This window comes from Struthio camelus, chromosome 23 (genome assembly GCF_040807025.1).
Source record: "Struthio camelus isolate bStrCam1 chromosome 23, bStrCam1.hap1, whole genome shotgun sequence".
Lineage (NCBI taxonomy): Eukaryota > Metazoa > Chordata > Aves > Struthioniformes > Struthionidae > Struthio > Struthio camelus.
This window is the reverse complement of record NC_090964.1, coordinates 6,907,711-6,934,332: the sequence shown is the minus strand read 5'-3', so window position 1 is coordinate 6,934,332 and position 26,622 is coordinate 6,907,711. Positions and strand designations below refer to the sequence as shown.

The 26,622-nt window shown below is 47.0% G+C and overlaps 1 protein-coding gene across 3 annotated transcripts in view; it reads left to right on the top strand.

The window, feature by feature from the left end:
- The window catches only part of ARID1A (AT-rich interaction domain 1A), a 64,079-nt gene that overhangs the window by 1,830 nt on the left and 35,627 nt on the right, over window positions 1-26,622 (top strand). For all 3 annotated transcript variants that reach the window (XM_068917739.1, XM_068917738.1, XM_068917737.1), the window contains exons 2-4: window positions 22,524-22,736; window positions 23,311-23,772; window positions 24,970-25,083. In XM_068917739.1, the coding sequence (XP_068773840.1) occupies window positions 22,524-22,736; window positions 23,311-23,772; window positions 24,970-25,083 (789 nt within the window). The remainder of the gene's footprint in view (window positions 1-22,523; window positions 22,737-23,310; window positions 23,773-24,969; window positions 25,084-26,622) is intronic.

Here is a 26,622-nt window from a genome sequence, read left to right as displayed (position 1 = left end):
CCCCTCGGCGAACCCCCCCCCCCGGTTCTCCCTCTCTCCCCCCCCCCCAAAAAAAAAACCCGTCGCGGGGAGCCCCGCGGCCGGGCCGGGGGTCGGCGGGTGGCCGCGGCCTGCCCCGAGCTCGGCGGGGACCGGGCCCGCCCGGGCCGGGGCCATGTTCGTCGGCGTGGGCCGGCGGCCGCGGGCTGCGGCCGGGAGCGCTGGTAAACAGCTCGGCGATGGGAGCAGCGAGTGCGGATTGCTTTGGTTTGGGATTTGAATTATGGAGGTAAAATCCTTCTGTCAAAGCCAGGAGACAGTTGGTCTTAGGTTGACATCCTATCTGTGATCTGATTGGCTCCCCATCTCCTGCTCTTGGCCATTTATAATTGCCTCTGATGTAATGGTACAACAATCCTGATGAGCTCATAAACTTTTACACTCGGCTTTTCCGCCAGCCCGGACCCGGAGCAGCCTGCCGCCGCTCGCCGCCGCCTCGTCCCCCTTCGCCGAAACCGGCCGTGACCTTGAGGAGGGCCGGCGGCACGGTCGCCACCGCCGCGCAGCCCCCCCCCGGCCCGCCTCGCCTCGCGCCTGCCTGGAACAAAAGAGGAGGCCGCGGCGTTTGGCGTTTTGCACCCCGGGTTTATTTTCCTGGCGATGGTGGCGGCGTGCCGCCCGGGCTAGCGTCTGTGTTGTCGGAGCGGCGGCGGGGCTGCTCCGCACAATGGGCTCGCTGTTTGTTTTCGGTGATGCGACTTTGCCGGTGGTATCAATGATTTCTTTGATGGAGCTGAGGGATGCGTTGGTGCCTGGCTGGTTTTGACCCTTTTCAAAAGTGAGGCTTGTTTGGATTCTGCGTGAGATGGAGGATGCGGGGGGGGGGGTAGGTTAAAGCCTTCAAGGAAACAAACAAAAAAACCCCCAGCGATCCAAAACAATCAAAGCCAAACTTGTGGCTGAAGCACTAAAAATGGTGAATTATTAATTTGCACTTAATAGCTTTAACGTAGCACAGGCTTGAGCCTGTATCTTAGGGCACATTTTAACGCTATTTTGACTTATGTTGGGTAAGCCCTGATAGTGCCTCCCCCCCTTTTTTTTTTTAATAAAGGGACATGTTACAGACATGGAGATACTTATTGAGGTCAGGTTCAGCAGCGTCACAACTCTTTGCTTTTCGGAGGAGTGGTAGAACAAACCAGTGTGAAAAGTGCAATTATTACTACATGGGTAGAATTACTTGTTTGCTGGAAATACTGAAGGCCAGACAACGTGCGGAGGAGAACGCGGCACAGCATACCCATCAGACATTTTAGATACAGGGAAAAGCGGTGCTGGAATCTAATGTCTGAGAACTGTGATTAAAAAGAGGTAACTTGCTGTGTTTAGACCTGCCTATCCAAGACCTGATGCAGGATCGGCAGACTTCCCTCTTCGTTCTGTGTACTTGGGGCTAACTTCAAGCCCTAGGTCAGAGACGTTTGATGCCCTGTAGTGGGACACGCGGCCTCCAGAGTTTCCCTCCTTGCTCAGGGCTTCTCTCGTGTCGACCTGAAAGCTGCTTAATTTTTGTTCCTTGATTACTGAAGGCAAAGCCTGCTCCAACATCTTGAATTACTTAGTTATCTTTTCTGTCAGATGGAAATAGCGCTTTCTAGTAGGGTGGATCTTATCTCTGCTGTGGTTATCGAGCTGTCCAGGGGCAACTCATAGTGAGTATTTGACTATTCAAAGTGAAGATTTTGGTTGCCCAGGAATATGCTCATGTAGACCCATGAGAAATTTGCACAAATGTCGTGGAAGCTGGCGTGTTTACTGGAGGGTACTTTTTGTATCCTGTAAAACTTCAACCTGGATAAAATGGGTGCTAAAATATGGTGTCAAATTGAACTTTTCAAGCAGGGATTTCCTTGGAGGGCGTATCTGACAAAAAGGTATTTTTATCACGATTGTGATGTTAAACTTACAAGAAAGAAACTTGTTTTGTCCTGGAAGGCGAATTCAACTTGATTCCCTGAGCTGCACTATTGGTACTACCTAAAGTTAAATTAAGTCTCAGAGTAGTACCAGTAGTGTATCTACAAAAAAACCCCAAACCCCTAAAGGCCATCCAAAACCCCAACATCCTTTGTGTGCCAAGGATTATTGGACTCAAGCTGACAATTCGTTTTTGCTGTTGTAAAAAGAAGAAAACCCAGACTTATCTAGCATTGTGAAACAAGCTTCCACATGTCATCTGTGCTGCCCACAAGAAATGGTTGATTAATAATAATACTCCAGTCCTAAATTACTGCTTCCTTTCAGGGTGCTCTGTTATATTCCCTAGACCGGAAAAATTTAGAGCTTTAACTTGTCTCTTGTCTTTGTCTTGTACAGCGGGGAGCAAAGTGGGTACTTACCGTGTAACTTTGAGAAACTCTAGGAGAGTGAGAGGAGGATGTAGTTCATCTGACCAAAAACTAGAAAGAGAAGCATCCCTTGGTACAGGCTTGGAGAAGATGAGGTGGGGTTCCTCCATCCAGGCACGTTTGGGATAGAAAACCTGAGGTTTGGGGGAGAGGAAGAAGGATTATGCAGAAAAGAGAAGTGCTTTTAATTCTCTAAACTCATTAGGATTTATGAATGATGCCATAAGAGGAGTTTCTTCACATCGCTCATCAAGAAAAGTGAAGTAATTTCTGGCGTGAAAGTTATTTTGGCAGAATGTTTCCGGTAATAAATCGAGAATACAATTACTTGGATACAGCCTAGGCTGCGATCTGTAGCCCTCGCTGCTGTGTTTGGTGGCCGGGCGATCCCAGGAGCGCGGTGCCGACGGGGAGCCCCTGTGAGCCCAGGCGTGCTCGGCCTTCGTAGGGGCTGGCACGGAGATCCAGGGAACTGGCAGTTTTTCCTGATGACTTATAGCTGGGAAACGCAGAGTTAGGGTCAAGAGATCAGCATGCCTCTTCTGCAGAACGGGGGATCAGAAATCTGTGGTTTTTCGTGGGAATGACTGGTAAGAAACCAAGCCAGGGCTCTTTCTTCGTTTTCAATTTTTCCGTTTCACTAACAGCTCTGTCATGTGTTTGTCCTCCTCTCTGCCTTCCCTGCAGAGTCTGCGGCTCTTCTTAATAATCAGCTGGCTTTGCTAGTGTCTTGAGACTTCAAGGAAACTGCTTAGGAGGGGTGACTTCCCTCCCTTTACTGGGTGGGCATTTCTCGTGGAACAAGCTCTTGCTCCAGCGAACGGCATCTCCTGTAACGGGAGATGCCTTTGGATCCCATAGGTGTACCGATCCCACCTCCCCATAGGTGTACCGATGTCTCTAGGCCTCTATTATAAGTTCAGCAAAGTCAGTTTAAAAATGGCATGTTAGTAAAAAAAAAAAAAAAAAAAAAAAACGCTTCCGGGCCTGTTGCCATACAATAGCTATTTTTTGTTGACTTAGATCTCAACTTCAGTAGCAAGCGAGGCATGAGAAATGTTGTTGAAAATATGGTTTTTAAGCTAAATTGGCACCAAATGGCTCTGTGCTGCCAATGAGCTGTGATATCTTGGAATCTGAAATTGAGACCTGGCTCCTGTTGGCTTTTATCGCAGGGTTTTTCCTTGCTTAGCGTTGTAATGCTAGGAGGCCTCGAATTGCTTGCAAGGTGTAGTAAACGCTAGCCCTTTCCAACGGAAAGGAGAGCGGAACATCCTCTTTTTCTGAGGGGGAGCGCAGCTCTGGATGAGCGGTGTTTTTAGGCCTTGTCTGTATTAGAAAAATGCAGCGTTTAACTAGATCCATCTTTACAATGACATTTAATTCTAGAGTGGACGCTGCAGGTTTTCCTGGATTACCTTTCCAACTAGTCTGCTCTAGCCTGAAGTAGCCAAAGCGTTGCTCGATTCTCTTAAAACATCTTGGGTCCTGAAATGCCGTTGTCGTGCTGCTCGTTTTTAAAGTGACTGGTGTTCCCCGGCAAGGGGTGTGTAAATTAGGATACGGAACAGTATATCTCAGTTTTGACTCTCATCTTGAGCTCTTTTGTCCTGTCCTTATCGCTGGCTTACTAGGAAACCTGGGACAAATTGCCTAATGGTTCGGTCTTGCGTTTTTTCAGCCTGCAGTGGGGTTAGTAACGCTCGCCTACCCGCGTTTTACCAAGTATAAGTTAAAGGCGCTGTCAGATCTTGGCTGTTGTCTGGACTAGGGAGGTTTCTCCATGTGGTGTCTCTTGCAGTCATGAAAGGTTGTGCGTTTGACTTTTGGGCTGTGTGTTTTTGGCTAGAATACTTGCCAGTTTCCTAAAACTGTCTGTCCAGTTTAATTCCTTCTTCTTAACTATAATGCTAAAACTTTTGTTTCCTAAAGCGACCGACCGTTGAACTTTGCTGAAGCTCTCTTGGCTGTTCTTAGACAGTGCTAGACATTGGGGTCGGAGGGAGCATGGCAATCAGAAGTTCCAGTATATCCAAGCCTTACTGGTCTCCTCAGCTTGGTATATTCATGATGTTTTGTTTTTCCATAGTCTTATTTGAGAGCGCTGGTTAATGAACGCTACCTTACAGAAGTATTGACGTGAGGACTCTATAAAAATCCCAGAAACTTTCCTTCAGAGAGAAACTAAACTTTAAAATTAAGCTGAATAGTGCTTTTTTTTTTTTTTAAACTTGCTGTTACCTCATATGCGACTTCTCCACCATTTTTCTTTCTACTCTTTTCAAAGGAACACTACCAACTTGGAAATCCAGTTGTTACCCTGTACATCTGAATCTGTGATCTCTGTAATTAAAATATTAGAGGAGAAAGATGCCCTTTCCAGTTTTAACTCTGTGTATTTGAAATGCTTTGTCTAGTCAGTTTGATTTCTTTTTTGAATTGCAGCTCCTCTGGGATGGATTGCTCTGGGGAAAAGCTCATCAGCATGCCGTTGCCCAATTCCTGCCAAGAGTGTTTGAAACTCTCAAGCAGCAGCGGTAGCAGAGCAGAAACCGAAGGCAGGCACAAGCGTGGGGGGAGAGAAATGAAAAAGATAAGCTTGTTTGTATTTAGCATTGCTGTTATGGCCGCTTGCTTTCTCTTCTGGAAGGGTCCTTAAACCATCAGCAAGGATGCAAAATAGCATTTGCCATTTCTTTCTGGTGAAAAGAGTGGGATGTTTTCTGGGCGGGGAAAAAAATTTCCAAAAAAAAGGTTGTGCAAAAGCTTTTTTGTCACATACTGATTTCAAGAAATTCAGCCCTTAGCTTATCAAGGGGTTACGTACGTGCACTGGTGAAACTATACTCGATGCCTCTTAGCCAAAGCTATAAATCTCCAGCTAGAAGTGAACGACAGGTGGGATTGGAGGAAAAAGGCCGTTTTCTTTGGCACACGGGGCCGAAAGTGCCGTGCATTCTGCCTGGGTCCCTGCTGTCCACCTGTTCCTCAGCGGCGTTAGCAAAGTTGATGATGCCTTTTTTGTTTGTTGGTGTTGTTTTTTATTTTAGTGGCTGAAAAGGCAGAGGAGTTGAGCAGCTACAGAGGGGCGGCATGTACTTTCTGCAGGCTCAGGAAGACCATGCTGTATCCATAAATTGATTCCAGTAAAATTTTGGCCATAAATTGTCATCTTTGCAGTATTAAGTCCAGGCTTGTTCTTAAGGCTGGAATAGTATAGAAATTTAGGTTTTGGGCAATCTTTTGTTCGTCCCTGGTACGTAGATGAGGAACGTAAGGTCTTGAGCTCTTCCAGTGACTGTTTTGCAGCAGAGGGGCTGATGGGGGGACTTGCCAAGGTGAGGCAGCAAGCCTGGGGCAGGGCTGAGAAGGCAATATCGGTCTTCCGAGTCTCATCCTGTGCTGTAAGTGTGAGACTGACTGTCTCTCCTCCCTAGGATATGGTTTTAGCTGAACGCACGGTTAAGACCTCTTTAATGGAGTTGTGCGCTTAAAGGAACAGCATCCAAAGCTGCCCTCGGAGGCTTGTCGAATGGAAGAAGCAGGGCTGGAACCGGAGGAGCTGCTTCTCTCAGGACTGATCTCATGCACATATTTCACTTGTTCCTGTAGTGTCTTAATCAGATGATAATATGTATTAACATATGGATGAGGGAGGGGTTCCTATTTCTTACTCTTCTGTGCACCTGCACTCCCAGTGTTGGAGCCCGGCAGTTCAGTCCTGCAGCTTGAGCGTTTTCGAGTTTTTGTGGAATTTGTCAAGAAAAGCGTTTCCAAGTTTGCTCGTGGTTCCCTTTCTGGAGTATTTTTGAGTTTAAGTGACAGCTCAGTAAGTGTTTACACAGTGTAGGCATGAGCTTTCCGTAGCGAAATGTAAAAGATGCTACATAATGGTAGGTAAGTTTAATAAAAGCTACCTCAGAATGTCTCAGCAGATAATTCTTTGCTTTATATGTTCAGAGTGAAATGATAACTGTAGCTGGAATCAGATTTCTGATGTTGTGCCTGTTTGTTTTTTGGGAGAGAAAGGGGTGAAGAGGGGGTAGGAGCAAGTAAAGAAGGGGATTTGTTTCATTCCATAAACACTCATGGGGAAAAAAAAAATTCCTGTAGGGAGGTGAGTGCGTGTGTGTGTTAATTCCTATGAAATTCCTGTGAAAAATCAGTTTATGGAAGTAACCCTGAAAAAACCTACTGGTCCCCTGTGGTCTTTGGCGTTTCGTGCAGTAACCGGCATGTCACTATTTCCTGAAGTTAGCTATAGCCATTGAACCTCTTCCAAGGACGACTTAAATTGTTACTAACTTTTTTTTTTTTAAATTTTTTTCGAAAACTTGCGTAACTTCCTGTTGCTGCTAGTAATTAATATTATGCCTCAACTATCCCACCGAGCTGCGAGTTAGAAGTAGGGAGTAGTTTTTGGAGAAGCTGAGGGAGACCCCGAAGCACGGGGACCCCGTCCGTCCGCGTGGAGCGGACCCCGGCTGCTGGTCTTGCCCTGCGTTTTGTGCTAGCCCCAGGGATTTTGGCCAGGTGACAAACCAGATCAGGGGACTGAAGAATAACTTTTTCGTTTTTGCTGGGACATGACAGTGATGTCCTGGAGGAAGCTGGGAGGAGAGAGCGTTGCAGCGGCGGCAGCCAGTCGGTGATGACAAACCGCGGCCTAAAGTAGCTGTGACTTTCCGTCCTGAGAAATTCTGTGACTCTTCTCAAAGAGAAGCTGTTGAAGTTAGGAGGAGCCTGGAATTTCCCCAGGGGAGAGTTAAAACAAGTACTTTTTTTTTCTCCCCCACCTCGCTTGTGAAATTTCATGCAGGTCTGACTAAGAAACTCTGAAAATTACCGTTTCCCTTCTGATGTCAGCACCGTGCTGGCAACCTGCCTGTGAATAACTGAACAGGAATGTTTTAAAACCTGTGCCCAGGCCACAGCTGCAGCTGCACTTCCCGACACCGCGGCGGGAGACCGCTGTGCCCGGCGAGGGCCAGGGCTGAGGATACGCGCGCCCGGGTGCGTAATGCAGCCCCGCGAATTGCCCGCAGTAGGGTTTGTACTTTTTTAACCCTCTTACTTTGCAGAGTGCTAGTTACAGCAGTATGAGCACAGCCTTAGAAGCTCGAGTGCAGGAGAGGCAGGGTGCACGCTCTGAAAATGGACGTTCTGTTTTGGGTTTGGGGCACTGATTTTGATCTTTCTGGTGAGGAGAACGTGCAGAGCGGTCTGTCCTTCTGCAGAACCTTGCCAGCGTCGGTTTGTTGCCTGCATGGTCTTTGTAGGTGGCTCTGTAGCTTTATCGTTCAGCAGAGGTCTAGATCTCAATCTAGATCTTCAAAAGGTCATGTAGCCTCTTCTCCTCCCTCAGGGCAGGATCAGCTGTACCTAAGAGCCGGGTAGGCAGTGATGAAGGTGATGCAGCTTCTCGGGCAGTCTGTTCCAATGCTTTGCTTTCCTTGACGTTAGGCACTGGGAAAGGCACTCCAACTCAAGTCATCTGTATTTATCTTTATTCTGTTCTTGTCCTAGTCTCTCTAGGTAATGGGGAACACAAGCAAAAGAATGGGATAACCTGTTTTTTAAGTGTGAGCCTTTCTCCCCTTTCCCTAGCTCCTTCAGATAAACGTGCCAGTTAAATCGCAAAATGTCTCCTTTGACTTCTAGATTTCTTTGCTTGCCGGGGGTTGTATTGAAGGGATTGGACTGTCCTGCTTTACCACCTGAACTTCCTCCCGGGTCCCAGAGATGAACTGGCTCGCTCTATAAATAGCTTTCATTTGCTGTTTGGGATCCTTCCTCTGCTCTTGTTTTGAGTTTTGTTCTTCGTAACAGTCTGATCATGGATGTAAAGTCCAAATGACTGTAGGACTATGCACCCTGTACAAGTTTAGGAGGAGAATCTGGTATTCATTAACTGTATGTAAATAATTAAACTGGTGCCAGACTAGAGGTGGTCTTCCCTCAGACATACTTCTTGTGAAATAGTTTGGAAAAAAAGTTCTTACCTCTGTGCAGGAAATGTATTGAAATGGTGGAAGTATCTGCATTAGTTGCAACTTGATTTTCTTTCTTTCTTTAAACGAAGTATCTCTGACTCCGTGGCTTTCTTGCTAACCAAGGAGAAGGCTCCACATTCAAGGCCAGTTTGCTGAGCGTGATCATGCGTTCCCGGAAACTGCCTTTTTGTTGTGCTCTGGCTGCACGCGTTGTGACAGTGGTCCAAGACGTACTCAAGTCCTGCCCTTTGGGCCGGGGTAGATGTGTGGGTGGTGTTTTTTTATCACTTACCTACTGTGGCATTGGGGACTTGTGATAATTGCGCAGCTTTGGAGGCTCTGGAAAGACCCAGGGCAGCTCCTGCTTGGAGCAGACTTGGACGTTTTCTCTAACTGTGCATGGGTAGTTGGGTATTATCGTGATAGGAACCATCTAAATATCAAAGGATCTCCTAGTCTTTCATGATATGTCTATATATATGTATGGATAGATATATCTATATTTATATCATGATATACCTGTGAGGCTAGCAAGTGCAGTTCTCCACTTTCCAGATAGCTTTTCCATGCCTCTACATCCTGCGATTTGCTGCGTGGGAAATCTTCAGAGCAGGTACTCAAAGCCATATCTCACAAAATCAAGGTTAATACTGTAACTACTAGATCGTACTTTCTCTCTGGGCGTGGGATTACACCTGGAACAGTTTTCTTCTTTGGTTTTAGGAAAAATCCTCTCACTAGAAATGTCGATTCTGATTGCCTGTGGCTTTTCTGAGGGCAGGACTTGGCTCCCCTAGAATAGTGTACGTTCGCGGGGAAATGACTTTCAGGTAATGAGTGTGCTAATCCTGGATCTGGATGATGAAGGTTCATAAAAGAAATGGCATAAAAAGCACTCATTCAGCTAATGCTCCGGAGGAGAAGTGAAATGCCTGGGTGAAGTTTATCTCCCAGTAGTTACTGTTGGATGTATAGAAGCGACTGGCAGGCCTATCCTGAATTATCCTACCTGCCTGGACTTTAAAGATATTTCTAAAATGCCTTTGCTGGCCCTGCTCTTTGGGTCAGGAGGCATGACAACGATGGAAAAGCTTGTTTCCACGTTAATTGTGATTTGATTACCTTGCTCTCTAGGACAAGATTTCCTTTGAAAAGCTATATGCTGGTGTGGTGTCAGGAATTAAAATCAGATGAAGTGATTAGCGTTCTATGAAATATCCCCCAGCAATCGTGTGTTCTTTGCTGGCTTTCAGCTCTGCTCTGGCCCTTAACCCTTGCCTCCCTTTCCCTTCTCTGGAGCAAGATGCTAAATGTATTGTCTGAATGCTTAGGAAAATAATTTATTGGGCGTTTTTTAGCAGGGAATAGTGGTATAATCGGTTCTGAGCTTCAGAATGCAGGTTTCTTGGCTTTAAAAATGAATGGGGAGAATATTGAGCGCATTGTAGCAGGGCAACAGTAATACTTGTACTGAATGGTGAACGAGTATTAATGTTAGCTTTAAATCCGATCACTCTGTAAATGGCAATAAACTGTTCAGAATTGTCACTGCTGTCAAGGTATAGTCATGTCTCATTTTCCTTTTCTTGTATGAGTTGTCTCACAGTTTCTTGTTATACCTGTTCCTGAAACCGGTGAAGAGCTTGCAACGTTGGCTGTTCCTCCTCTCCCCATGGCATTGGCACAGTTATGAATTTGTGTATCTTCTCACCAGCTGCCAGCACGCACTCTTCTTAACTTGCTAAACAGCTCTCCACGTTGTTCGTTTTGCTTTAAAAGAAGCTGAAAGTTTCTGGGCTTAGATGGGGTAGAAACCTAAGGACAGAAGCTGACACGGGGTTGTAAGACCCATGCCTCGGTATCGCTATAACTAGCTACATAAGGCTGGTTTTTTTGTGTGTGTGTTTTTCGTTTTGAATAACGATGACCTGTGTCACTGTAGGGTCGGGATTTGTGCTGGGCTTGCCAAGAGCAACGTACCTGAATTAGAACGGTGTTGGCCTAACGAAGGCTCTCCCAGTGTCTTTGCTGCTCTCTGAGCCCCAACTTGGTTGCAGCTTTGAGTTTCTTGGCTGCGTGGTCTTTTCATCTCCTCCAACCTCCTCTCTTCTTGTCAGCACAGGCATGACAGCAGCTCTGCTATCTGGATGCAAATAGATCGTGTTTGGGTATGAATATTGGAAGTTGGTTGTTATTTGCTACGTGTTGTTGAGTGCATCACTGGCAAATACCGGTGATAACTTGCCATTACTGCAGTTTTAAGTATTTTTGGTTCCATGGAACTGAAGTGGAGTCTTGAAGGCTGAATCTTAAGGCTAAAATAAGGCTCCACGAAGTCCACAAAAACAGCATTTAAATTTGTCAGTTGCTGTAATAAGAGGGGAAATAATTTTTTTTCTTCTTCTTCCTATTAACAAAACAGCTGTGTTACCTCGTGTCTTGTTGGAACCCTTCTATAAAATACTGGGGTGGGGTCGGGAGGGACGGACAGTGGTTAAAAAGTACTGAAGTGCTTCTTAATAACATGCCACTAGGACTAATGCTAGTGCAATACAGAAAGTGCTGTGACCATCAGCTGCTAATCTAACCAAAGTATATTTGAGATATCCTGGAAGTAATTAGCAGGTCATTGCCACAGCACCCTTGGCTAGGGTTGGGGGGTGCCTTCAGGCCATGAGATCCACCACCGACTGCTGAGCAGGTAGCAGAACTGAGGGTCTCAGAGGTGAAGGTGGCCACGGGCTGGTGGAACACTGAGTTTTGTTATGTTGTTCGGATGTTAAACTGAGATTGTCTGCCTTTTCCACAGATTATTTCCAAAACTCAACTTTCTTGCATTATTTGGGTCTTCCTTTATGCTGCATTATCCATGCTTTTCAATGCGCCTGGTATTGTGCAGAAGCGAGGGAGAGCCCGCGTGAGTCTGAAGCGCAGCTTGTAGAAACTGCAGGCCTCGACATGCAGCTCTTATTAAAGCAAGCAGCTGCTCTGGACAAGATGGAGCTGTGCGTGCTGCTGTACGGCCCCTGGCAGCCGTACCTCTCGCACCGAGGAGCGTGGCAGCGGCCTCCTCCATCTTAGTGCTATCTACTGCAGCAGAGTTAGGACTGCTGAAGACCCGTAGTGTTTTGGAGCCCTGAACCGATCCTGAGACGCCTCTGAGATGCACCCTTCCCAAGTCGGCATGGGAAGCGGTCATGGGAATGCGCTTACCCAGTGAGTCTGTTCAGCCGCCCTTTACCCTGATGGAAGAAGAGAAATGCAAAATTATGAAATGTTCAAATAAAGATTGTACTTTCTGGACGGACCCTGGTGGGTAGAAACCTGTAATACATATTTATTCCTGTTTTATGGGTGAAAAACTAAGGCAGAGGTTAAAATGTCAGAAGCTGTCTAATGTAGTACAGTCAGAGTCTGGATCTCCTTAGTTCTGCAATTTAACTGTATCTGCTGCTTTCCCTCCCTAGAAGTTGCGTGACAGGCAAGCTGACCCATGACTTCCTTCTGAACCGCTTGCAGCTTTGTTGTTTTGTTGCTTTGGAGTGGGAGAAGTTGAACATGCATGAGCTCCTTTTCTGTCCTAATGCTCTGGCGCTCGGATAATGTCTAAATGGTTGGCCGTTCAGGCCCATGACAAGACGTTGTTTTTAGAAAGTAAGGAGGATGGGCTGAAGGATGCCTTACCTGAGTTTTGAATGTGCACTGGGACCCCTTGAATTTCTGTGCGCATAGGGCTTTTAATGACCTGATGGAACTAACTTTGCTGTGGAAAGTAAACTCTAGTGAGCCCTCTTGTCTTGGGTCTTCCTTCAGGCCTAAAGTTTTGCAGGACAAATTAAATGTCAGCAACGTTCAGTAGCGAAAGACATCCATCTTTGAGATCTATGTTACTTATTTAAGAAGAAACGGGGAGTGTGGAGAATTAGCTGGGTGATGGTGCCTGGAGTTTGCCGCGGGTTACATTTGTCTGAATGGGTTTACAGGGCTTGCGGAGCCCTTTCAGGTTTTCTCTAGCACTATAGTGCGAGTATTTTGCATCTTGCTAGTGATCTGGAGCAGCTGGACTCTGAGTGATTGAAATTAGATCACTTAAATAGTGGTGACACTTAGAATAATTCTGTTCTTCCATCCGAGCCCTTCCTCCTCTTGCTTTTTTTACGGCTTGCTCTTGGCCAGGTCCCATTTCTGTGGTACAACATGAGCATGCTTGCTCCTTCTAGTGTGTAAGGAGGCCTGGAACGAAGATGCTGTAATCAGACACTGAACTGCCTTTTCGTTGACTTGCTTCCAGTTCATTAGAGCAGACGTAGGATGTTGGCTAAACCTAAAGCCTGATTTAATATTCAGGAAGGAAGTTCCTTTCCATCTTAAAAGGAGCACCACGTCATTACAACTGTCGCGTGTTCTTTGGGATCATCTCCCATGGAGTTGAGATGCTGTTTTTTAGATGACATGATATTGCTTAGATGAAGACTTTGGAAGGTGTCAGCAGTGGTGCTTTGGAAATTTTGGGCTGAATTGGCTGAATAGTGTGGCTCTAAAATGGGCTGAGGTTCGGGGAGGGGGGGATAGCTAGTTACCTCACTATGTGGGCAGAAGGAAATTATTTTTTCTTGTGTAACCGTAAGTTGAAATTATTGGATGAGTTGGAGATCACGCTGCCCTTCTAAATAGCAAACTGCGTAACCTGGCTCCAGCTTCCTGTGAAACGTCTGAGAATTTCACTAGTTTGCACCTGTTGCAGAAGGATCGTAACTCTTCGTTAGTTTAGACTGCAACTAATTCAGCAAATAGCATTTGTCAGAACCTTGTCCCGCGTCAAAATCACCACGTAGGTAGCTGTCAGCTCCTGCTTCCACTTTGGTGCCTCTTTGCTGAGGAGGAAGAGACATTGTCACTGATGAGGGAGAGTGAAAGCAACCTACTGCCCAGCCAGATCACCCGGCCTGGGCCGGGTTGTCAGACATGGATGCTGGGTGTCACACAGTCTGCCGCAGCGTGAGGATGAGCCACACCCCAGGGAGACCCCGCTTAGCCTTTGGTTTGTTCCCTTTTCTGCAGTTTAGAGCCCCCGTGAAGGTTTTTGGAGCCCCTTATTTTGAAACAAGGTGGATGCTTAGTCGTGTCATCAGTGTCGTGCTGGCAAAACCAGTGGTAGGAGGAGCGAAAAGAAACCTCTGGTTGCTCTGTTGCCTCGTTTGCAGGGGGTGGGGGGTTGCTGGTCCTGTGTCACACCAAGGATGTGTGCTCGACACCGTACCCTGAGTTTGCAGCCAGGAAGGGAGTCCCCCCAGGAAGCACACAGCTTGGGTGTCTCATGGGCAGCGTGATCGATACCAGCTGTGCAAATCTGGCTATGGGTGAGGTTGGGCCTGCCTGCCTTGGCATCTTCACAAGCACTAACTTTGCATAAAACCAAAGCAGAGTTCCCCCCCGCCCAGTGCAGCCCACCTCAGTATTTACAGTGTAAACCTTACTTCAGGTCCTTTTTAGTGCAGCTTTTCAGAAATGTAGAAAAATGCCCTGTTAATGTAAGTATGCATCTGCCTTCAAGGAGGTTCTGAAGATTGCAGGGAACCAGTTGTTTGTCGTCTTTAGATACGATAGCTGTTGAAATAACACAGGACTGTTGAAATAAAGTCCTGAGAGATACCTAAATAACGTGGTGTGATAAGCAGCGTGGCCGTGTGTCAAGGAGAATGACTGACTGAAGAAAGGGCCTGAAATCTAGAGCCTTGGTTCGTAGGATTTGTTAAAGAGAGCTTAAAGTCAAGCCTAGGAGGGAAAATGAGATCGATGAATGCGCTTTGTTAAAACAGAGGGGTTTTTTGGCACCCTCTCTCCCTCCCTCCTCCACCTTTCCAAGACAGAAAAAGTCCATTAACCCCCTATCGTATTTGGGTACAAATGCTTATATGCTCGTTGGGTTATTTCTGATAAAGTTTGAGGTGAAGCTCTGCTTTTGCTTTACCAGGTCGTCGTCTTCTGATTTACTTCTTTTAGGAACAAAGTGTTCTATAATGATATATCCTGTAAGCAAAACTCTGGTCAATTTTAATCAATTTGAAGAGTATTAGTAAGAGTGGTGCTTAGGAAAATCCTCCGAGATGTGCGGACTGGCCTCTTGCTGAGAAATGTTAATAGGGTAATTACTGTATTATGTTTAACCGGAAGATGCAGTTCAACAGTATAGCTATTTGGAGAAAACTTACTGATCTTTTTTCACTGGGAAAGCTCAGTATCATGGATTTACAGAAAATCTCCCAAAAGAAACCAATGCAATAAACGTTTATCAAAGAAAGGAACAACACTGAACAGGGCTGATTTTAGATCTGTGGGAGCTCCAAGTAACTCTTGGTTAGAAGCAGCTGAGTGAAGTCATAGAAAAGGTCCCTTTTTTCCTTTTGTGTATAATGTTGATTTCATTAGCCTATTCTGAGGCCTGTGCGTTAGCAGATTATTAGAGGAATAGAAAGTGTGTTCAGTCAAACTCTGGCCTACTGAAAAAATCAGAAGAAAAACTGAGCTCCCTGTAGTTGCAGAACTGAAACTATTAAACTGAGCTCAGCTATTCAAACACTGGTAAACAATAATTTCACCTATGTACATCATTGATAATGAGATGAGCTTTTCACTGCTTGGTTATACGTTCAAATCTAAATTATATTCTAGCATGGGGGGGAGGGGGATCAGTTTTACTTTTCTGTAGCTCACCTAACATTGGCTTTGTCCCTTAAATTTCTGAAGGACGCGTTCTGCACCGTGAAACCAACCCTGGACTACGTTCCAAAAGCCAGTTGTTGGTATCCCTAGCATGTGAGCATGAGGCAAACCAAACTGCCCCCTTTTGTTACTACAGAGCGAGGATGGGAGAAGACGACACGCAGGGAAACTTGAAGCAGAGCTAAGTGTCGCTGTATGGTCGACCGAGAGTGTTTCCTTGGTTGTTGTCACTGGTCTGATACTTCGGGGAGTTGAGTACTGCCTCTCGGAGGTACTGGCCTTGGTCTGCCAGGGACTGCCTGTTTCTCAAAGCAATAGGAACGTCCCTGACGGGTAGTCAAGAAGAGCGAGTGACGGGTGCTGAGCGGTACCCGCGCCAGTTTTGCGTGTCACCCTAGTTCGGCTGAGGGACTGCAGGCCGTTGGTGGATTTCTCAAGTTTGAAAAGAGGAGAGGGAGGGGGGAGAAAAAAAAAGGGAAGTGCACGCTTCTGTGATGATCTGAAAAAAACACGTCTATAGTTTTAACTGTCCCGATGGGACACTTGATCGGCATTAGCGTGGTGATTACTTCTAGCGGGGTTTTCTAAGTCTTTGTCTTTTGGGGGCATCTTCATCTATTACAGGAGGATTTTTTTTTTCTCTTAACTTTAATTTCACCTCAGCCTCTTTCATCTCTTTTAAAAATGGACGACTGTAAGAAGAGAGGCAATGAAGCGTGACCCGGTACGCTGGCCCTTCAGAAGGCTATAAAAGGTAGCGAGTTCAGGCTGGGATCCTGACCCCGGCACAGCCAGTTACATCTTAAATAGGTCACATGAAAGTGTTCCCGACTGGAAGATGAACTGTGTTTGCTCACTGTTGCTAATTTGTGCTCCTTTCTCAGCTTGAACTCTTTAGACTAGTTACGGGGGAATTTGAGTCACTTGTGTGTGGAGTTTCAGAAGTTGCAGGAAGGCAGGAAAGTGTCTAAAGTGCAAGCTCGAGGCACGAGGACGAGCTGCAGCAAGCTGGATGTGCTGAAACACCTCGCGTTGCCCGCTGGAGGTTCGTAGCTCCACGTCCCCCGGGTACCGCTGTTCTGGGCTATGACGTCACAGCGTCGCCGTGGTTAGAAGATGTCAGAAAGGTGTAACTGTCGCTTGCGGGATTTTCGGTCAGTGCGAATCGCCACGGCCTGGTTGGTGTCGGTGGGTCAGTGACGGTTCGTGCTGGCTGAGGGTGTTCCCTCTCGTTCAGCGAGTACCTTTTCCTCCTGTGCCGTCCGCGCAGACACTGTCACCTCTAGCGGGCTTTGGCGCTGGTGAGCTTGTGAACATTTCACGTCTGTCTCGTCGATGCGCGCCGTTGCCTTGATGCTTCGGACAGCTTAACTCTAATAGCAACCTTTAAAACGTTACTGAGGTTTAGTTTGAGGGGAGGGGCTCAGGGTGGGAGGTTAAATGCCTCGTCCCCAGGGCGGTGCGGATGCTCGGTAATAATATCGGTGTTGGGACCTCGAGGCTCTCGGGAGGTCCGCGGGACGTGGACGGGGTAGCCCGCGCGGAGTTCTCCAGCGCAGCCTCTCCGCTTGGATTCGGGTTGCGTTCTAGAAACAGTTTTACTGCTCTGTGGGTACTTGGCTGCCTTGTGATCAAGACAAAATGTTTTTCCTGAATGATTCTCAATTTTTGCTGGTGGTTCTCCCTTACCTTCCTTGGGGTAGTTACTATGTCTCAAGGGGGCCGAAAGGTGGTGGAAAACGGGCAGGGAAAGCTGCTGATCCCAAGTCCAGCTCACTTGCCGGAGCTGCTGTAGGTGTTGCCAGTGCGTTAGGTGATGCTGCTGTCACTGGTTTTCCGCTTTTGCTTGCGCGGCTTGTTGATTTTGATAGAAACCACGTAGAAAGCTACTGGGAGCGCAGGCAGATTTATTCTCCTGCCTTGTTAGATAGTTTGGTCCCGAGCAGCCGCGATCCCGGCTGACAGGTTCTGAGGGAGAACGACTCGCCCTCCCCAGTATTGTCCGTCGCTCATTCAGTGCTTTAGGCAACATGAAAATGTGCTTTATAGCTAGCTGTAGACACTGGTTGCCTTTGTACTTGGGTAACGTGGAGCTGAAGACGCGAGGAACGAGCGTGATGTTGTACCAAAAACCTGCGTTCTTCGTTTTGGTGCGAGCCCATCCAGGTTCAGCCCTGGGGAAGCGAGCGAAGCGGAGCAGAGCTTCTTCCGGGAGCTCGCGCGGGGTAGCGGGGCCGTCCCCGAAGCCGGCTGGCGAGCGGCGGCGCGTCTCCCGGCTCGGCAGGGCCGGGGCGGGCCGCCTTTGTAGCGGCGAGCGGCCGCCAGACAATAGTTTGCGCTGGCGGGGCCATGTGGCGAGTCACGTGCGCCCGTGCTGTTGCTGCCGGGGTCCTTGCCCATCTGTTCCCAGCTCTTTCTGGGTTATCAGGCGCGGGTCCAAGTCCTCGCAGGCAGCCGGCTTCGTGGCCAGCGATTACGAGCGCTAACCTTCCTGGCAGGGCCGGCGTGGCTTTGCTTTTATGCAGATTAGCCATGTGCTTCTCGCTTCAAGGCGTTGCGCAGGAAAAGCCGTTTCCTGTGTTTGGTTCCCGGTGGGCGGCTCCGGGCGCGCGGCGCGGGGCCGGGGCCTGCGCGCGCGGCCAGGGCGCTCGGGAGAGGGATTACGGCGCACTGCCCCCCCTTCCCATCCCACCTCCGCGGCTACGTCACCACAACACAACCGCACGCGCTCTCATACTGTTGGTGTCATTCATTCAGTGCCAAGATTGCTTTAAAAAATTCCCTTGGCCCCAGTTCAAACAGGAGTACAGCTGGGATGTGTTAGATTTTAGGCAGTCTGCCCTCAATTTGAGATGAGTTATAAATAGCAGTGCCGACTTCCTTAACTACCACTCTCCGAGGTAAAATGCAGGTTAATTACTGTGGGAATCAATTAGGGCTTCTCTCGGTTAAACAGCCAGTAATGCTTTTTATTATATTTTATCACCAAAACCGGACAGCAGATCTGCTCGGGGAAAAGATTTGCCATCCAAGGTGGGAGAGCAGTGCTGCTTTTTTTTTTTTTTTCTTTTCTTCCTTTTTTTTTTTTTTCTTTTCGTTTTGGCCTTTTTATTTTCTTGGGAGGCCGAGGAAACCGGTTGTGGCCAATACCCAGGTTTGCCAGTAATTGAGTGATGCTGATTTGAGACCGGAGAATTCAGTAAATGGCTCCCCTTCCTTTTCTTCTGCTGCCTTTTCTGGCCCAATAAAACACGACTATGTAATAAGATAGTCGGGGAGGTCAGAATCGTGCCTCTCTCTCTGGCTGCCGAGGGTTGGGCTCCTTGGCTCTTGCTCCCAAAGTGGGATTTGCCTCTTCTCTTTCCTTCCCGGCAGGAAAAGGAGCAAGTCTCCGCTTTAACCCAACTGCTCTTTAAAGAGGTGAGTTTCTCTTTGACTAGACAAAATCTAGGAAGATTTGGACGCGAAGTCCCCTTGTCTGCTCAGAAGGCTTTTAGGAAAGCTGTGCCCCGTCGCTTGTATGCTTGTGAAGCCGAAGTCCTGGCTGTCGGTTGTTTTGTTTCTCCGCTTAGGGCGATTCGTACGGTTGTGAGGCCGTCGCAGGCCGGTCGCGCAGCCAGAAAGCTCTGGCGTTGTTTTTGAAGACTAGCTGGTTTTCCTGGTGCTGTTTCATTTTAGGGGGCCTGACGTGCTTTACGTTACACATACTAATTTGGAGCGTTGCTTTGAATTGGGCAATTTAAGCTTGCTCCGGGTTACAACTTCTCGGCCTAGAAATATCTTAAATGTTATTGAAAGATCAGCGTTTTCTCCCGTGGCTTTCATTGCGTGCAGTACCGAGCGCCTTTGATTTTGGAAGTTAGTCCTGTCACCAGTCTATGTTGTGCTAAGTTTGGGTACTTAACGATGTTATAAAACAGCAAAGAATCTGCGATAGAAGGGAGAATAGAAGCAATCTCTGTGAGTGCAAGGAGGTGTAAGCAGGGGGCCTGGACTTCAGTGATCAAGGAGCAACGCTTTCTCTCAATTATGTCTCTCTGTGGCAGGGCCTTGGCTTTTGAAGTGTAATCACAGTAATCTACTCCTGCGGTTTCCTATTGAAAGGATTTCCCATGTATCAGTCCGGAGAAGCAGCTCCGGCCTTTTGCAGTCAGAGTTTGGTATTTCCGTATTTATCCTGAAGTGTTCTTGCAAGCAAACAGGCGTCGCTTCCTCTTGGCTTTCCCGTCTCGCGTAAGGTCGGCGTACGAAGGAGCTGGACGCGGGCCCCGCTCCCCCCAAAGCCTTCACAGGAGCGCTCAGATCGATCAGCACTTCGCTGCGTTTCAGCTCGGACTGCTCTTTTCTTGAAGCACGTGTAGTTAAATTACCTAAAAGGATTGAGATAGCCGATTGGAGTGGGCTCCCTGATGGTGCGCTCTTCAAACCAGAGCGACGCTGCTCAGACTAGAGCAGTTAAAGCCCTGCCAGGGGAAGAGAAGTGTGTCTTTAATGGGAGATTTTCGAGGACGAAACAGTGTGGTGCAGTATTTCGGATGTACCTGGCAGCCCCAGGGAGCGTGAGTTAGCCCGTTGGTTTGCAAAGTGTCAGTGCGTATGAAATCGTCCCTTTATTGGAGAATAATTGGCGTTCAGTTTTCTTTTGTTTATAGAATTTTGTTTAAAAGGCTATAGTTGAGCGTGATGCTCTTCCCGTTTGTTTTTAGCACCCTCTGGGCGCCAGGCCCTCGCGGAAGAGCGGCAGTTTTTGGAAGTACATCGCATACTCCTACGCTGAGCGATCAAGGTGGCAACATGGTCACATCATGGAAATGCACTTTTTTTGTGGGATTTTTTTTTTTTCGTGGCTACATAAATGGTTCCAAATGTTTCTTCAAGTTTTTTTTTTTTAACAGCTTCCTGTAGGAGTCATGGCAAAAGTGGATCTCACCTTGTTTCTCTCCTTCCTGAAGGGATGGTTAGCTTTGTGGGTGACCACAGACAAGAAAATCTGTGCAGAGCAGGCAGCGTGTGGTGTGTGCGTATTTAAAAAAAAAAAAAAAAAAAAAGCAGGACTGTATTTGAAAGCTGCCCTCAGTAGCGTGCTGCGAGCATGCGGTAACAACCGGGGGAAAGCAAGTAACAAGCGGAAAAGATGCTGACATGTTTAGTCAGTAACCAAAAGTTGCATTTGATAGGTAGGAGAAAGGAAGGGGGTGCGTGGAGGGAGAGGTGGAAAGGTCCTGATGGTACGTTTTTTACATACCAAAGAAGATAAAGTGGAGAGGAAAAAGATTTCAGTAGTCTAGGGTGATACCCACAAGGCAACGCTCAGGAAGCATTAAGGACAATTGCTTGGAAGATATAAACACAATTTGCATCCGTTAGGGGTTATCACAGCTCCACGTGGATGCTCCCATTCAGGAGGTAGGCCCTGTAGCTCCAAGGATGGAAGACCTTTTTTTCTATCCGGTGGATGCAGGTGATGGTCGGTGCGGGTATTGCCCTTCGGGAGCGCCAGGGGCTATGACTTCTGTGGGCTTCCTTCTCGGAGTTACAGCAGCTGAAATCCATGCTACTCCTCAGCAGTAGTGTCTGCGGTAGCTTTAACATAAAACGTAAAAAAAGGTGTAACTTTTCCAGAACTGTTTTAGTATCAGTGTGCACTAAAAGCACAAACGAGCGTGGCATCGCGCTCGCTCGCGAGAGGGCATCGCGCTCTCGATCGGTCTGTCTTGTTAGCACCATATTGACAAAGCGTGCATGGTGGTCTACGAACGGCTTCTCCCTGCAAGATGGCAAATACTGTTTGCAGGGGTGTCCAGGCCTGAAATGGAGGAGCATACTGAGGTCTGGTTCTTCCTTGATTTGTGGCTGTCGTGGTGTGAATTTGTCCAAGGGAGCCTGATTTCAGCTAAGTGGGTAGTGGCCCCCCACACACACAGTTTACCAAAAATTGGGGTGCTTCTCCTGCCATCTCCATTATTTGAAATCCCCTCCTGTGCCCCCAGCTCCTGTTGCCCCTGCAAGAGTACCGCTAACTCACTGCTGTGCCCCTACTCGCTTCTGTTTGGCGTGAGCGCGGTGCAGCGTGGCTCGCCTGGCAGGCGAGGAGCAGCAGACAGCTGGTCAAACAAATGTTTGCAGGGGCTTCGTGTTGGGACTTCAAGCTGTGCTGGCTGTTGGGGCAGGATTTTCTGAAGTGTAGCATACTGCAGGAACTTCTCCCTAGGAGGGGGAGTTCTGCAGACATAACTGAGTGTTCCGGCCTCTGAGACTTTTTTGGGGTTTCCAGCTTTGTGCGATGTTGGCTTGTGCAGGCCTGCAGTGCCGCTCCTCAAGCACCTGATCTCAGCAAGAGAGGGTGGATCTGTGCAAATACCACCCTAGGGCTAGTTGCAGGAAGGAATGGTGTAACAGGGAGTCCATTGTCATGGTGATCTGGTGGAAAACATCTAATTGAGATTAGTTAGGTCAGGAGATGAGCAAACAATTCTTATTCAGTCCAAATGATGGAGGTTAAAGACTGGACCTGGAATTCATTTAGAGGTTGCTATGCCAAAACAGCCTGATGACCGTCCTTGCTTTAGTGCGGGAACAGTACTGCCTAGGTAGAGGAGGCGCATTCAAAGACTGTGCTTTGAGGCTTATAGTATTTTCAGGAAATTTGATTGACTGTCCTTATGTCTTGGCTCCAGGCAGAGGTAGTACAGGCTAGGAAGTCTTAGTGAAGTTGCATTTGTTCACTTGTTTCATGATGTCTGCTCTAAAATTCAATGACTTGACTTTCAAGGCTGAACACCTTTTTTCACGCAGCCAAGGAAGTTCGATTTAGAAACCTTTATTCTACAAAAGACAGTAGACACAAAGCACACAAAAAATGGGCGAAATGGAACTGCAGTCTTACCATGACTGCTGATGCGAACATCGGTAGCACTGCCCAGTGTTAGTTAGTACAGCAATATGGATTAATTGAAATGCGTAAGTGTAAATTAACTGCTCGTAGTGTTTTGGGAGACCTCGTTTTATGTGCAAGAAGCAGTGTTTCTCGTGAATATTTAAATTTTCAGCCTGAACTTACCTTGTTGTGGAATATCTGGATGTTAAACTGCTCCCTACTATGGGGAAAAGTCACTTCTACTGATAATTTATCTTTCTTAATGGTCCTCCCTTTAATTTCCTGTCTCAAGCCACAGGACTGATGTCAGCATAAAATGACTTCTTCGTGTTGGGGTTGTTCTTTGCGCAATGCCTGTAGGTTTGGAACGTTCGATGCTGTACTTCAGAACGTAACCATGGGTTTTGGTGCTCAAAGAGGCAGGCTAGCTTCTGATTCTCTGCACCTCCTGTTGAAGTGTTCTTCTGGGGTGGTTTAGAAGTTGCGAACAATTCCTGTATGCAGCTGGACGTACATCATGTGTCACAACTTGCTTTGCAGCCTTCAAGCCCAATGGATCAGATGGGGAAGATGAGGCCTCAGCCGTATGGAGGAAACAACCCATACACACAACAACAGGGACCTCAGGCGGGGCCACAGCAAGGACATGGCTATCCAGGACAGCCATATGGGCCGCAGACTCCCCAGAGATATCCCATGGGAATGCAAAGCAGGACGCAGAGTACAATGGGCAGCATCTCATATGCACAGCAGGTAGAGCACCCAAGCTTCTTGCCTCTGTAGTCTCTATTTCCAGCAAGGACAAGCAGAAGAGCACCAAAATACTGTGTGTTCTGAAGGGAACCACCTTCAACCAGGTCGGAAACGGTTATTCGGGTAGAAGGGCATTTCTTTAGGCTATGTGTTGCACCACTCTCTACTATGTTCGGTTAAAGTCGTAGCTGTTCCTTAGAGTAGAAATGACTTCCAGGTCAGTTTTGGCTCGCTGCTTGTTCCAAGTGGCTCCTGCGGGGCTTTTGCGGGATTGAAAAGGCTGCCCTTTTTTTAGAGCAAGCCTGCATTCCTTTTGATGTTGCTATCGCTGAAGGATGGTCAGATAGAGATCCCCAAGAGCTTAGTGATGGTTTGTTACTGCCAAGAAAAATGTCATACCCAAGCGACTTCTGCTGTTGTCTGGGAGGTTGGTTTCCTTTTGGCGTTTCCAGGACCTTCCCAGTTAACTGCTCTGCACGAGTCCCTGAGTTGTTTCTTCTTGAGCGTTATCTCATTTCCATATGTGAGTAAAATACCTTTTTAACTGGTGTACTTCTACCCTCTTGTTCTGTAGATTCCTCCTTACGGACAGCAGGGCCCCAGTGCATATGGGCAGCAAAGCCAGACTCCGTATTACAACCAGCAAAGCCCTCATCCCCAGCAGCAGCAGCCTCCCTATTCCCAGCAACCTCCATCCCAGACTCCTCACTCTCAGCCTTCTTATCAGCAGCAGCAACAGCCTCAGTCTCAACCTCCGCAGCTGCAGACGTCCCAGCCTGCCTATTCGCAGCAGCAATCCCAGCCGCCCCATCAGCAGTCCCCGACTCCATATCCTCAACAGCAATCCACAGCCCAGCAACATCAACAGAGTCAGCCTCCCTACTCCCAGCAGCAGTCGCAGTCGCCCTACCAGCAGCAGCAACAAACCCAGCAGACGACTTCCTCGGCTCTTTCTCAGCAGTCATCTTCATACCCTCCGTCGCAGCCGCAGCAGCAGCAGTCTGCGTACTCCCAGCAACGCTTCCCCCCTCCTCAGGTAGGCCATCTCCTGCTTCGTTTCCTTGCATAAGTCATTTTTAAGAAACTTGGACAAATCCTTTTCTTTGCATGTTCACGTCAGTTGGACTGCGCGTCAGTGTGCTGACTGCAGTGATTACGATAATAGATGTGCTGCCTTCTCTGTTGTGTCTAGATCTGTATCTCCTAGCTGTTTGGTGGTAACAGGCTGAGCTGCGTTAATACTGCGGTTTTGAAGGCTAGTGCCGCGTAAATGCTGCTGATGGGCAGTACCAGGCTAAAGGATTTCATACTGGAACAGTTTTCAAACTGTGGCCTGTGGAATATCTCCAGGTGGTCTACAGAGCTACTCAGTTTAGCACAATAGCAGAGCACTTCTGAGTCTTCAAAAAAACCTATTTCCTGGTGCTTTTGTGTCTCAGCCCAAGACTTTAGGAGGCATATTGATCGCACAGAGGAAATGAGCATGGGAAAGCTCTTCGAGTTCCTTGCTGCTTGGGTGGAGTTTTTCCACATACGTTTACAGATGATAGCAAAAATGGAATTGGAGCCAAAAAGAGACAGTTAGTTTGCAGAGTAACAGAGAGATGATGATGAGAGAGTTTGCTCTTAAATGTAAAACCTGGCTTTAGGGAGGAGAAATAAAGCAGCCTGCCCGTGGAATGGAAGATAAAATCATGAAGCAGTTTTATTTATGTATCTATCTATTTATTTATTTATTTTTATTTGTATTTATTTTCAGCAAGGCTTAGTAATAGTTATACAAAAAGGTAATTAGAAGCCTTTGGGCAAACGTTACATTGCATCAAAGGTAGCTTCCCAAAAGTTGGAAGGCTCTTCTTTTTAACTGCCTTGCATTGTTTGTGTCTGAAGTACTTTACTGCTATGGTAAGAAGACCAAGAAGCTAAGTGGGCAGTCTCCCAAGACAGTCTCTGTTCTTCTGGATCTGTAATAAGGGAAAGCTAGAGAATTAACTGTTTTGTCGTATTTTAGACTTCCAGTCTTGACAGCCTCTATAGCAGTCCGGCAGCATTTGTCCTCCTGCAGAGCAGCAGGCGTGTCGACTTGAACTCTTTACTGTCTTATTTCCTGTTTTGAGCAAATGTCACTAAGGGTACATAATTCTTTCACAATGTGAGACTATACCAGACTGATTCCAGCAGAGCCTTTATTTATAACCATTTGTATGTTTTTTGCTGTCACTTGATTTTTCAGGAGTTATCTCAAGACTCGTTTGGGTCCCAGGCATCATCTGCTCCCTCGCTGGCTTCCAGTAAAGGGCAAGAAGACATGAACTTGAATCTTCAGTCCAGACCTTCTAGCCTGCCGGTGAGTGGCGAGCTGATCTAGAAGTGAATGGGGTGAGGGCAATCAGAAGCACAGCAGGATAAATTAGCACTGGTAGTATTCCACGTGGAAATGGGAATGATGGAGGCTGCCTGTGCTTTTTACTAAGTCATTAGCTTCTGGCTTCCCACTGGAGATTAAATGTAATTTACAAAAGTAATGGATCTGAGAGTAAAGTTTAACCCTAAAAACTCTGGTCTGCATGTTCTAGCTAAAAGATTTCTTGAGCTTGCTGTTTGTAGTATCTGAAGTACCTGATTGCCCCTAGGACAGGCTCTGACCTTCAGGGGAAGGTGTCTCTGTTTTGTTTTATTGTCATTTAGCCCGCTGTTTTTCTAGTGGTTAGCAGCCTGGTAGAGCTGTTCCCTTTCTGTGTCAGTGGGTCCTTATGCTGCCGGTTTAAGCTTCTTTGGTCCAGTCTGACTGAGCGGTTGGTGAAAAAGACAAGTTTATTAGTACCTGGAGTGAGGAAGATCGGGCACAGATAGGTCCTTCCCCTGCAGATGGAGATTTTTTTTTTTCCCTTTTGTATTCTAAATCTGCTTGCTGTACATACAGTGAATGGTTGGGTATCAGATTAGTACCTAGTGTTCCAGCAGTTTTTGGACTAGAATAGTTAAACTTCAGGTTACAGCTTCATCAAGAAAATTGAGGAGAAAGATTAAAAGTTTAGGTTAGTTTGCCCAGGTTGGTCTGTGCCTCCGGCTTGGAGAACAGTTTGAGTTGCTGAATTTCTGATTCTGCTGGTTACTTTCACTTGTAACCAGTAGGAAGTGAGTGAGGTTTTTTTTAATTTAATTTTATTTTTTTTTTATTCAGCCACTGGCTAAATCTCTTTCTAAGCAGCAGTTGGATTGGTCAAAGGAGGGTGAGCTGTGCATATAGCGGAGTTATTTTTGCTTTCAGGAATGGTAACGGCTCTGTTGCGAGCCCCTTGAAATAATTCCTTTGGATTGTGGGTACAGATTGTCACCCAAAATACAAAGCAATTCTAGTTTTGACCCCCTAATGGGAGTAGTTGTGGGTTGTTTCTTTTTTCTTTCTTTTTCTTTTTTTCTCCTTTTGGACCTTGATTACAAAGATTTAATTTGTTCTGAGGCCTGGGGGAAAATCCTTTTAAATAGCATGTTTCTTTCCACTCTGCCTCTCCACAAGTTCTTCCATGTGACCCATCTTCTGGCGAAGAATGTAGGAAAAGTGAAGCCTCTGAAGTAATTGAAGAAATTGCTGTAGCTCTGAACGGTGGGAAGTCCTGTTTAGTAGCATTGTTGATACTGCCTTCATGAATCCTACCAATCAGCGCCCTCTGACTCAGATTATAGGAATTAGTTGCTCTGCTTAGCAGAAGTGGCTCCGTCTCAGCACCAAGTGGGAGTTTATGTTATACCTTGTGGTTAGATGTATTTGGCCCTTTTTAAGTTTTCCTTTTTCTACATAGCTTAAGAAAAGATACCCATCTCTGCTGTAAGAGTAGGGGAACTCAGGAAGGAGGGAATTGGATCCTGTTTAACTCTTTTAAAT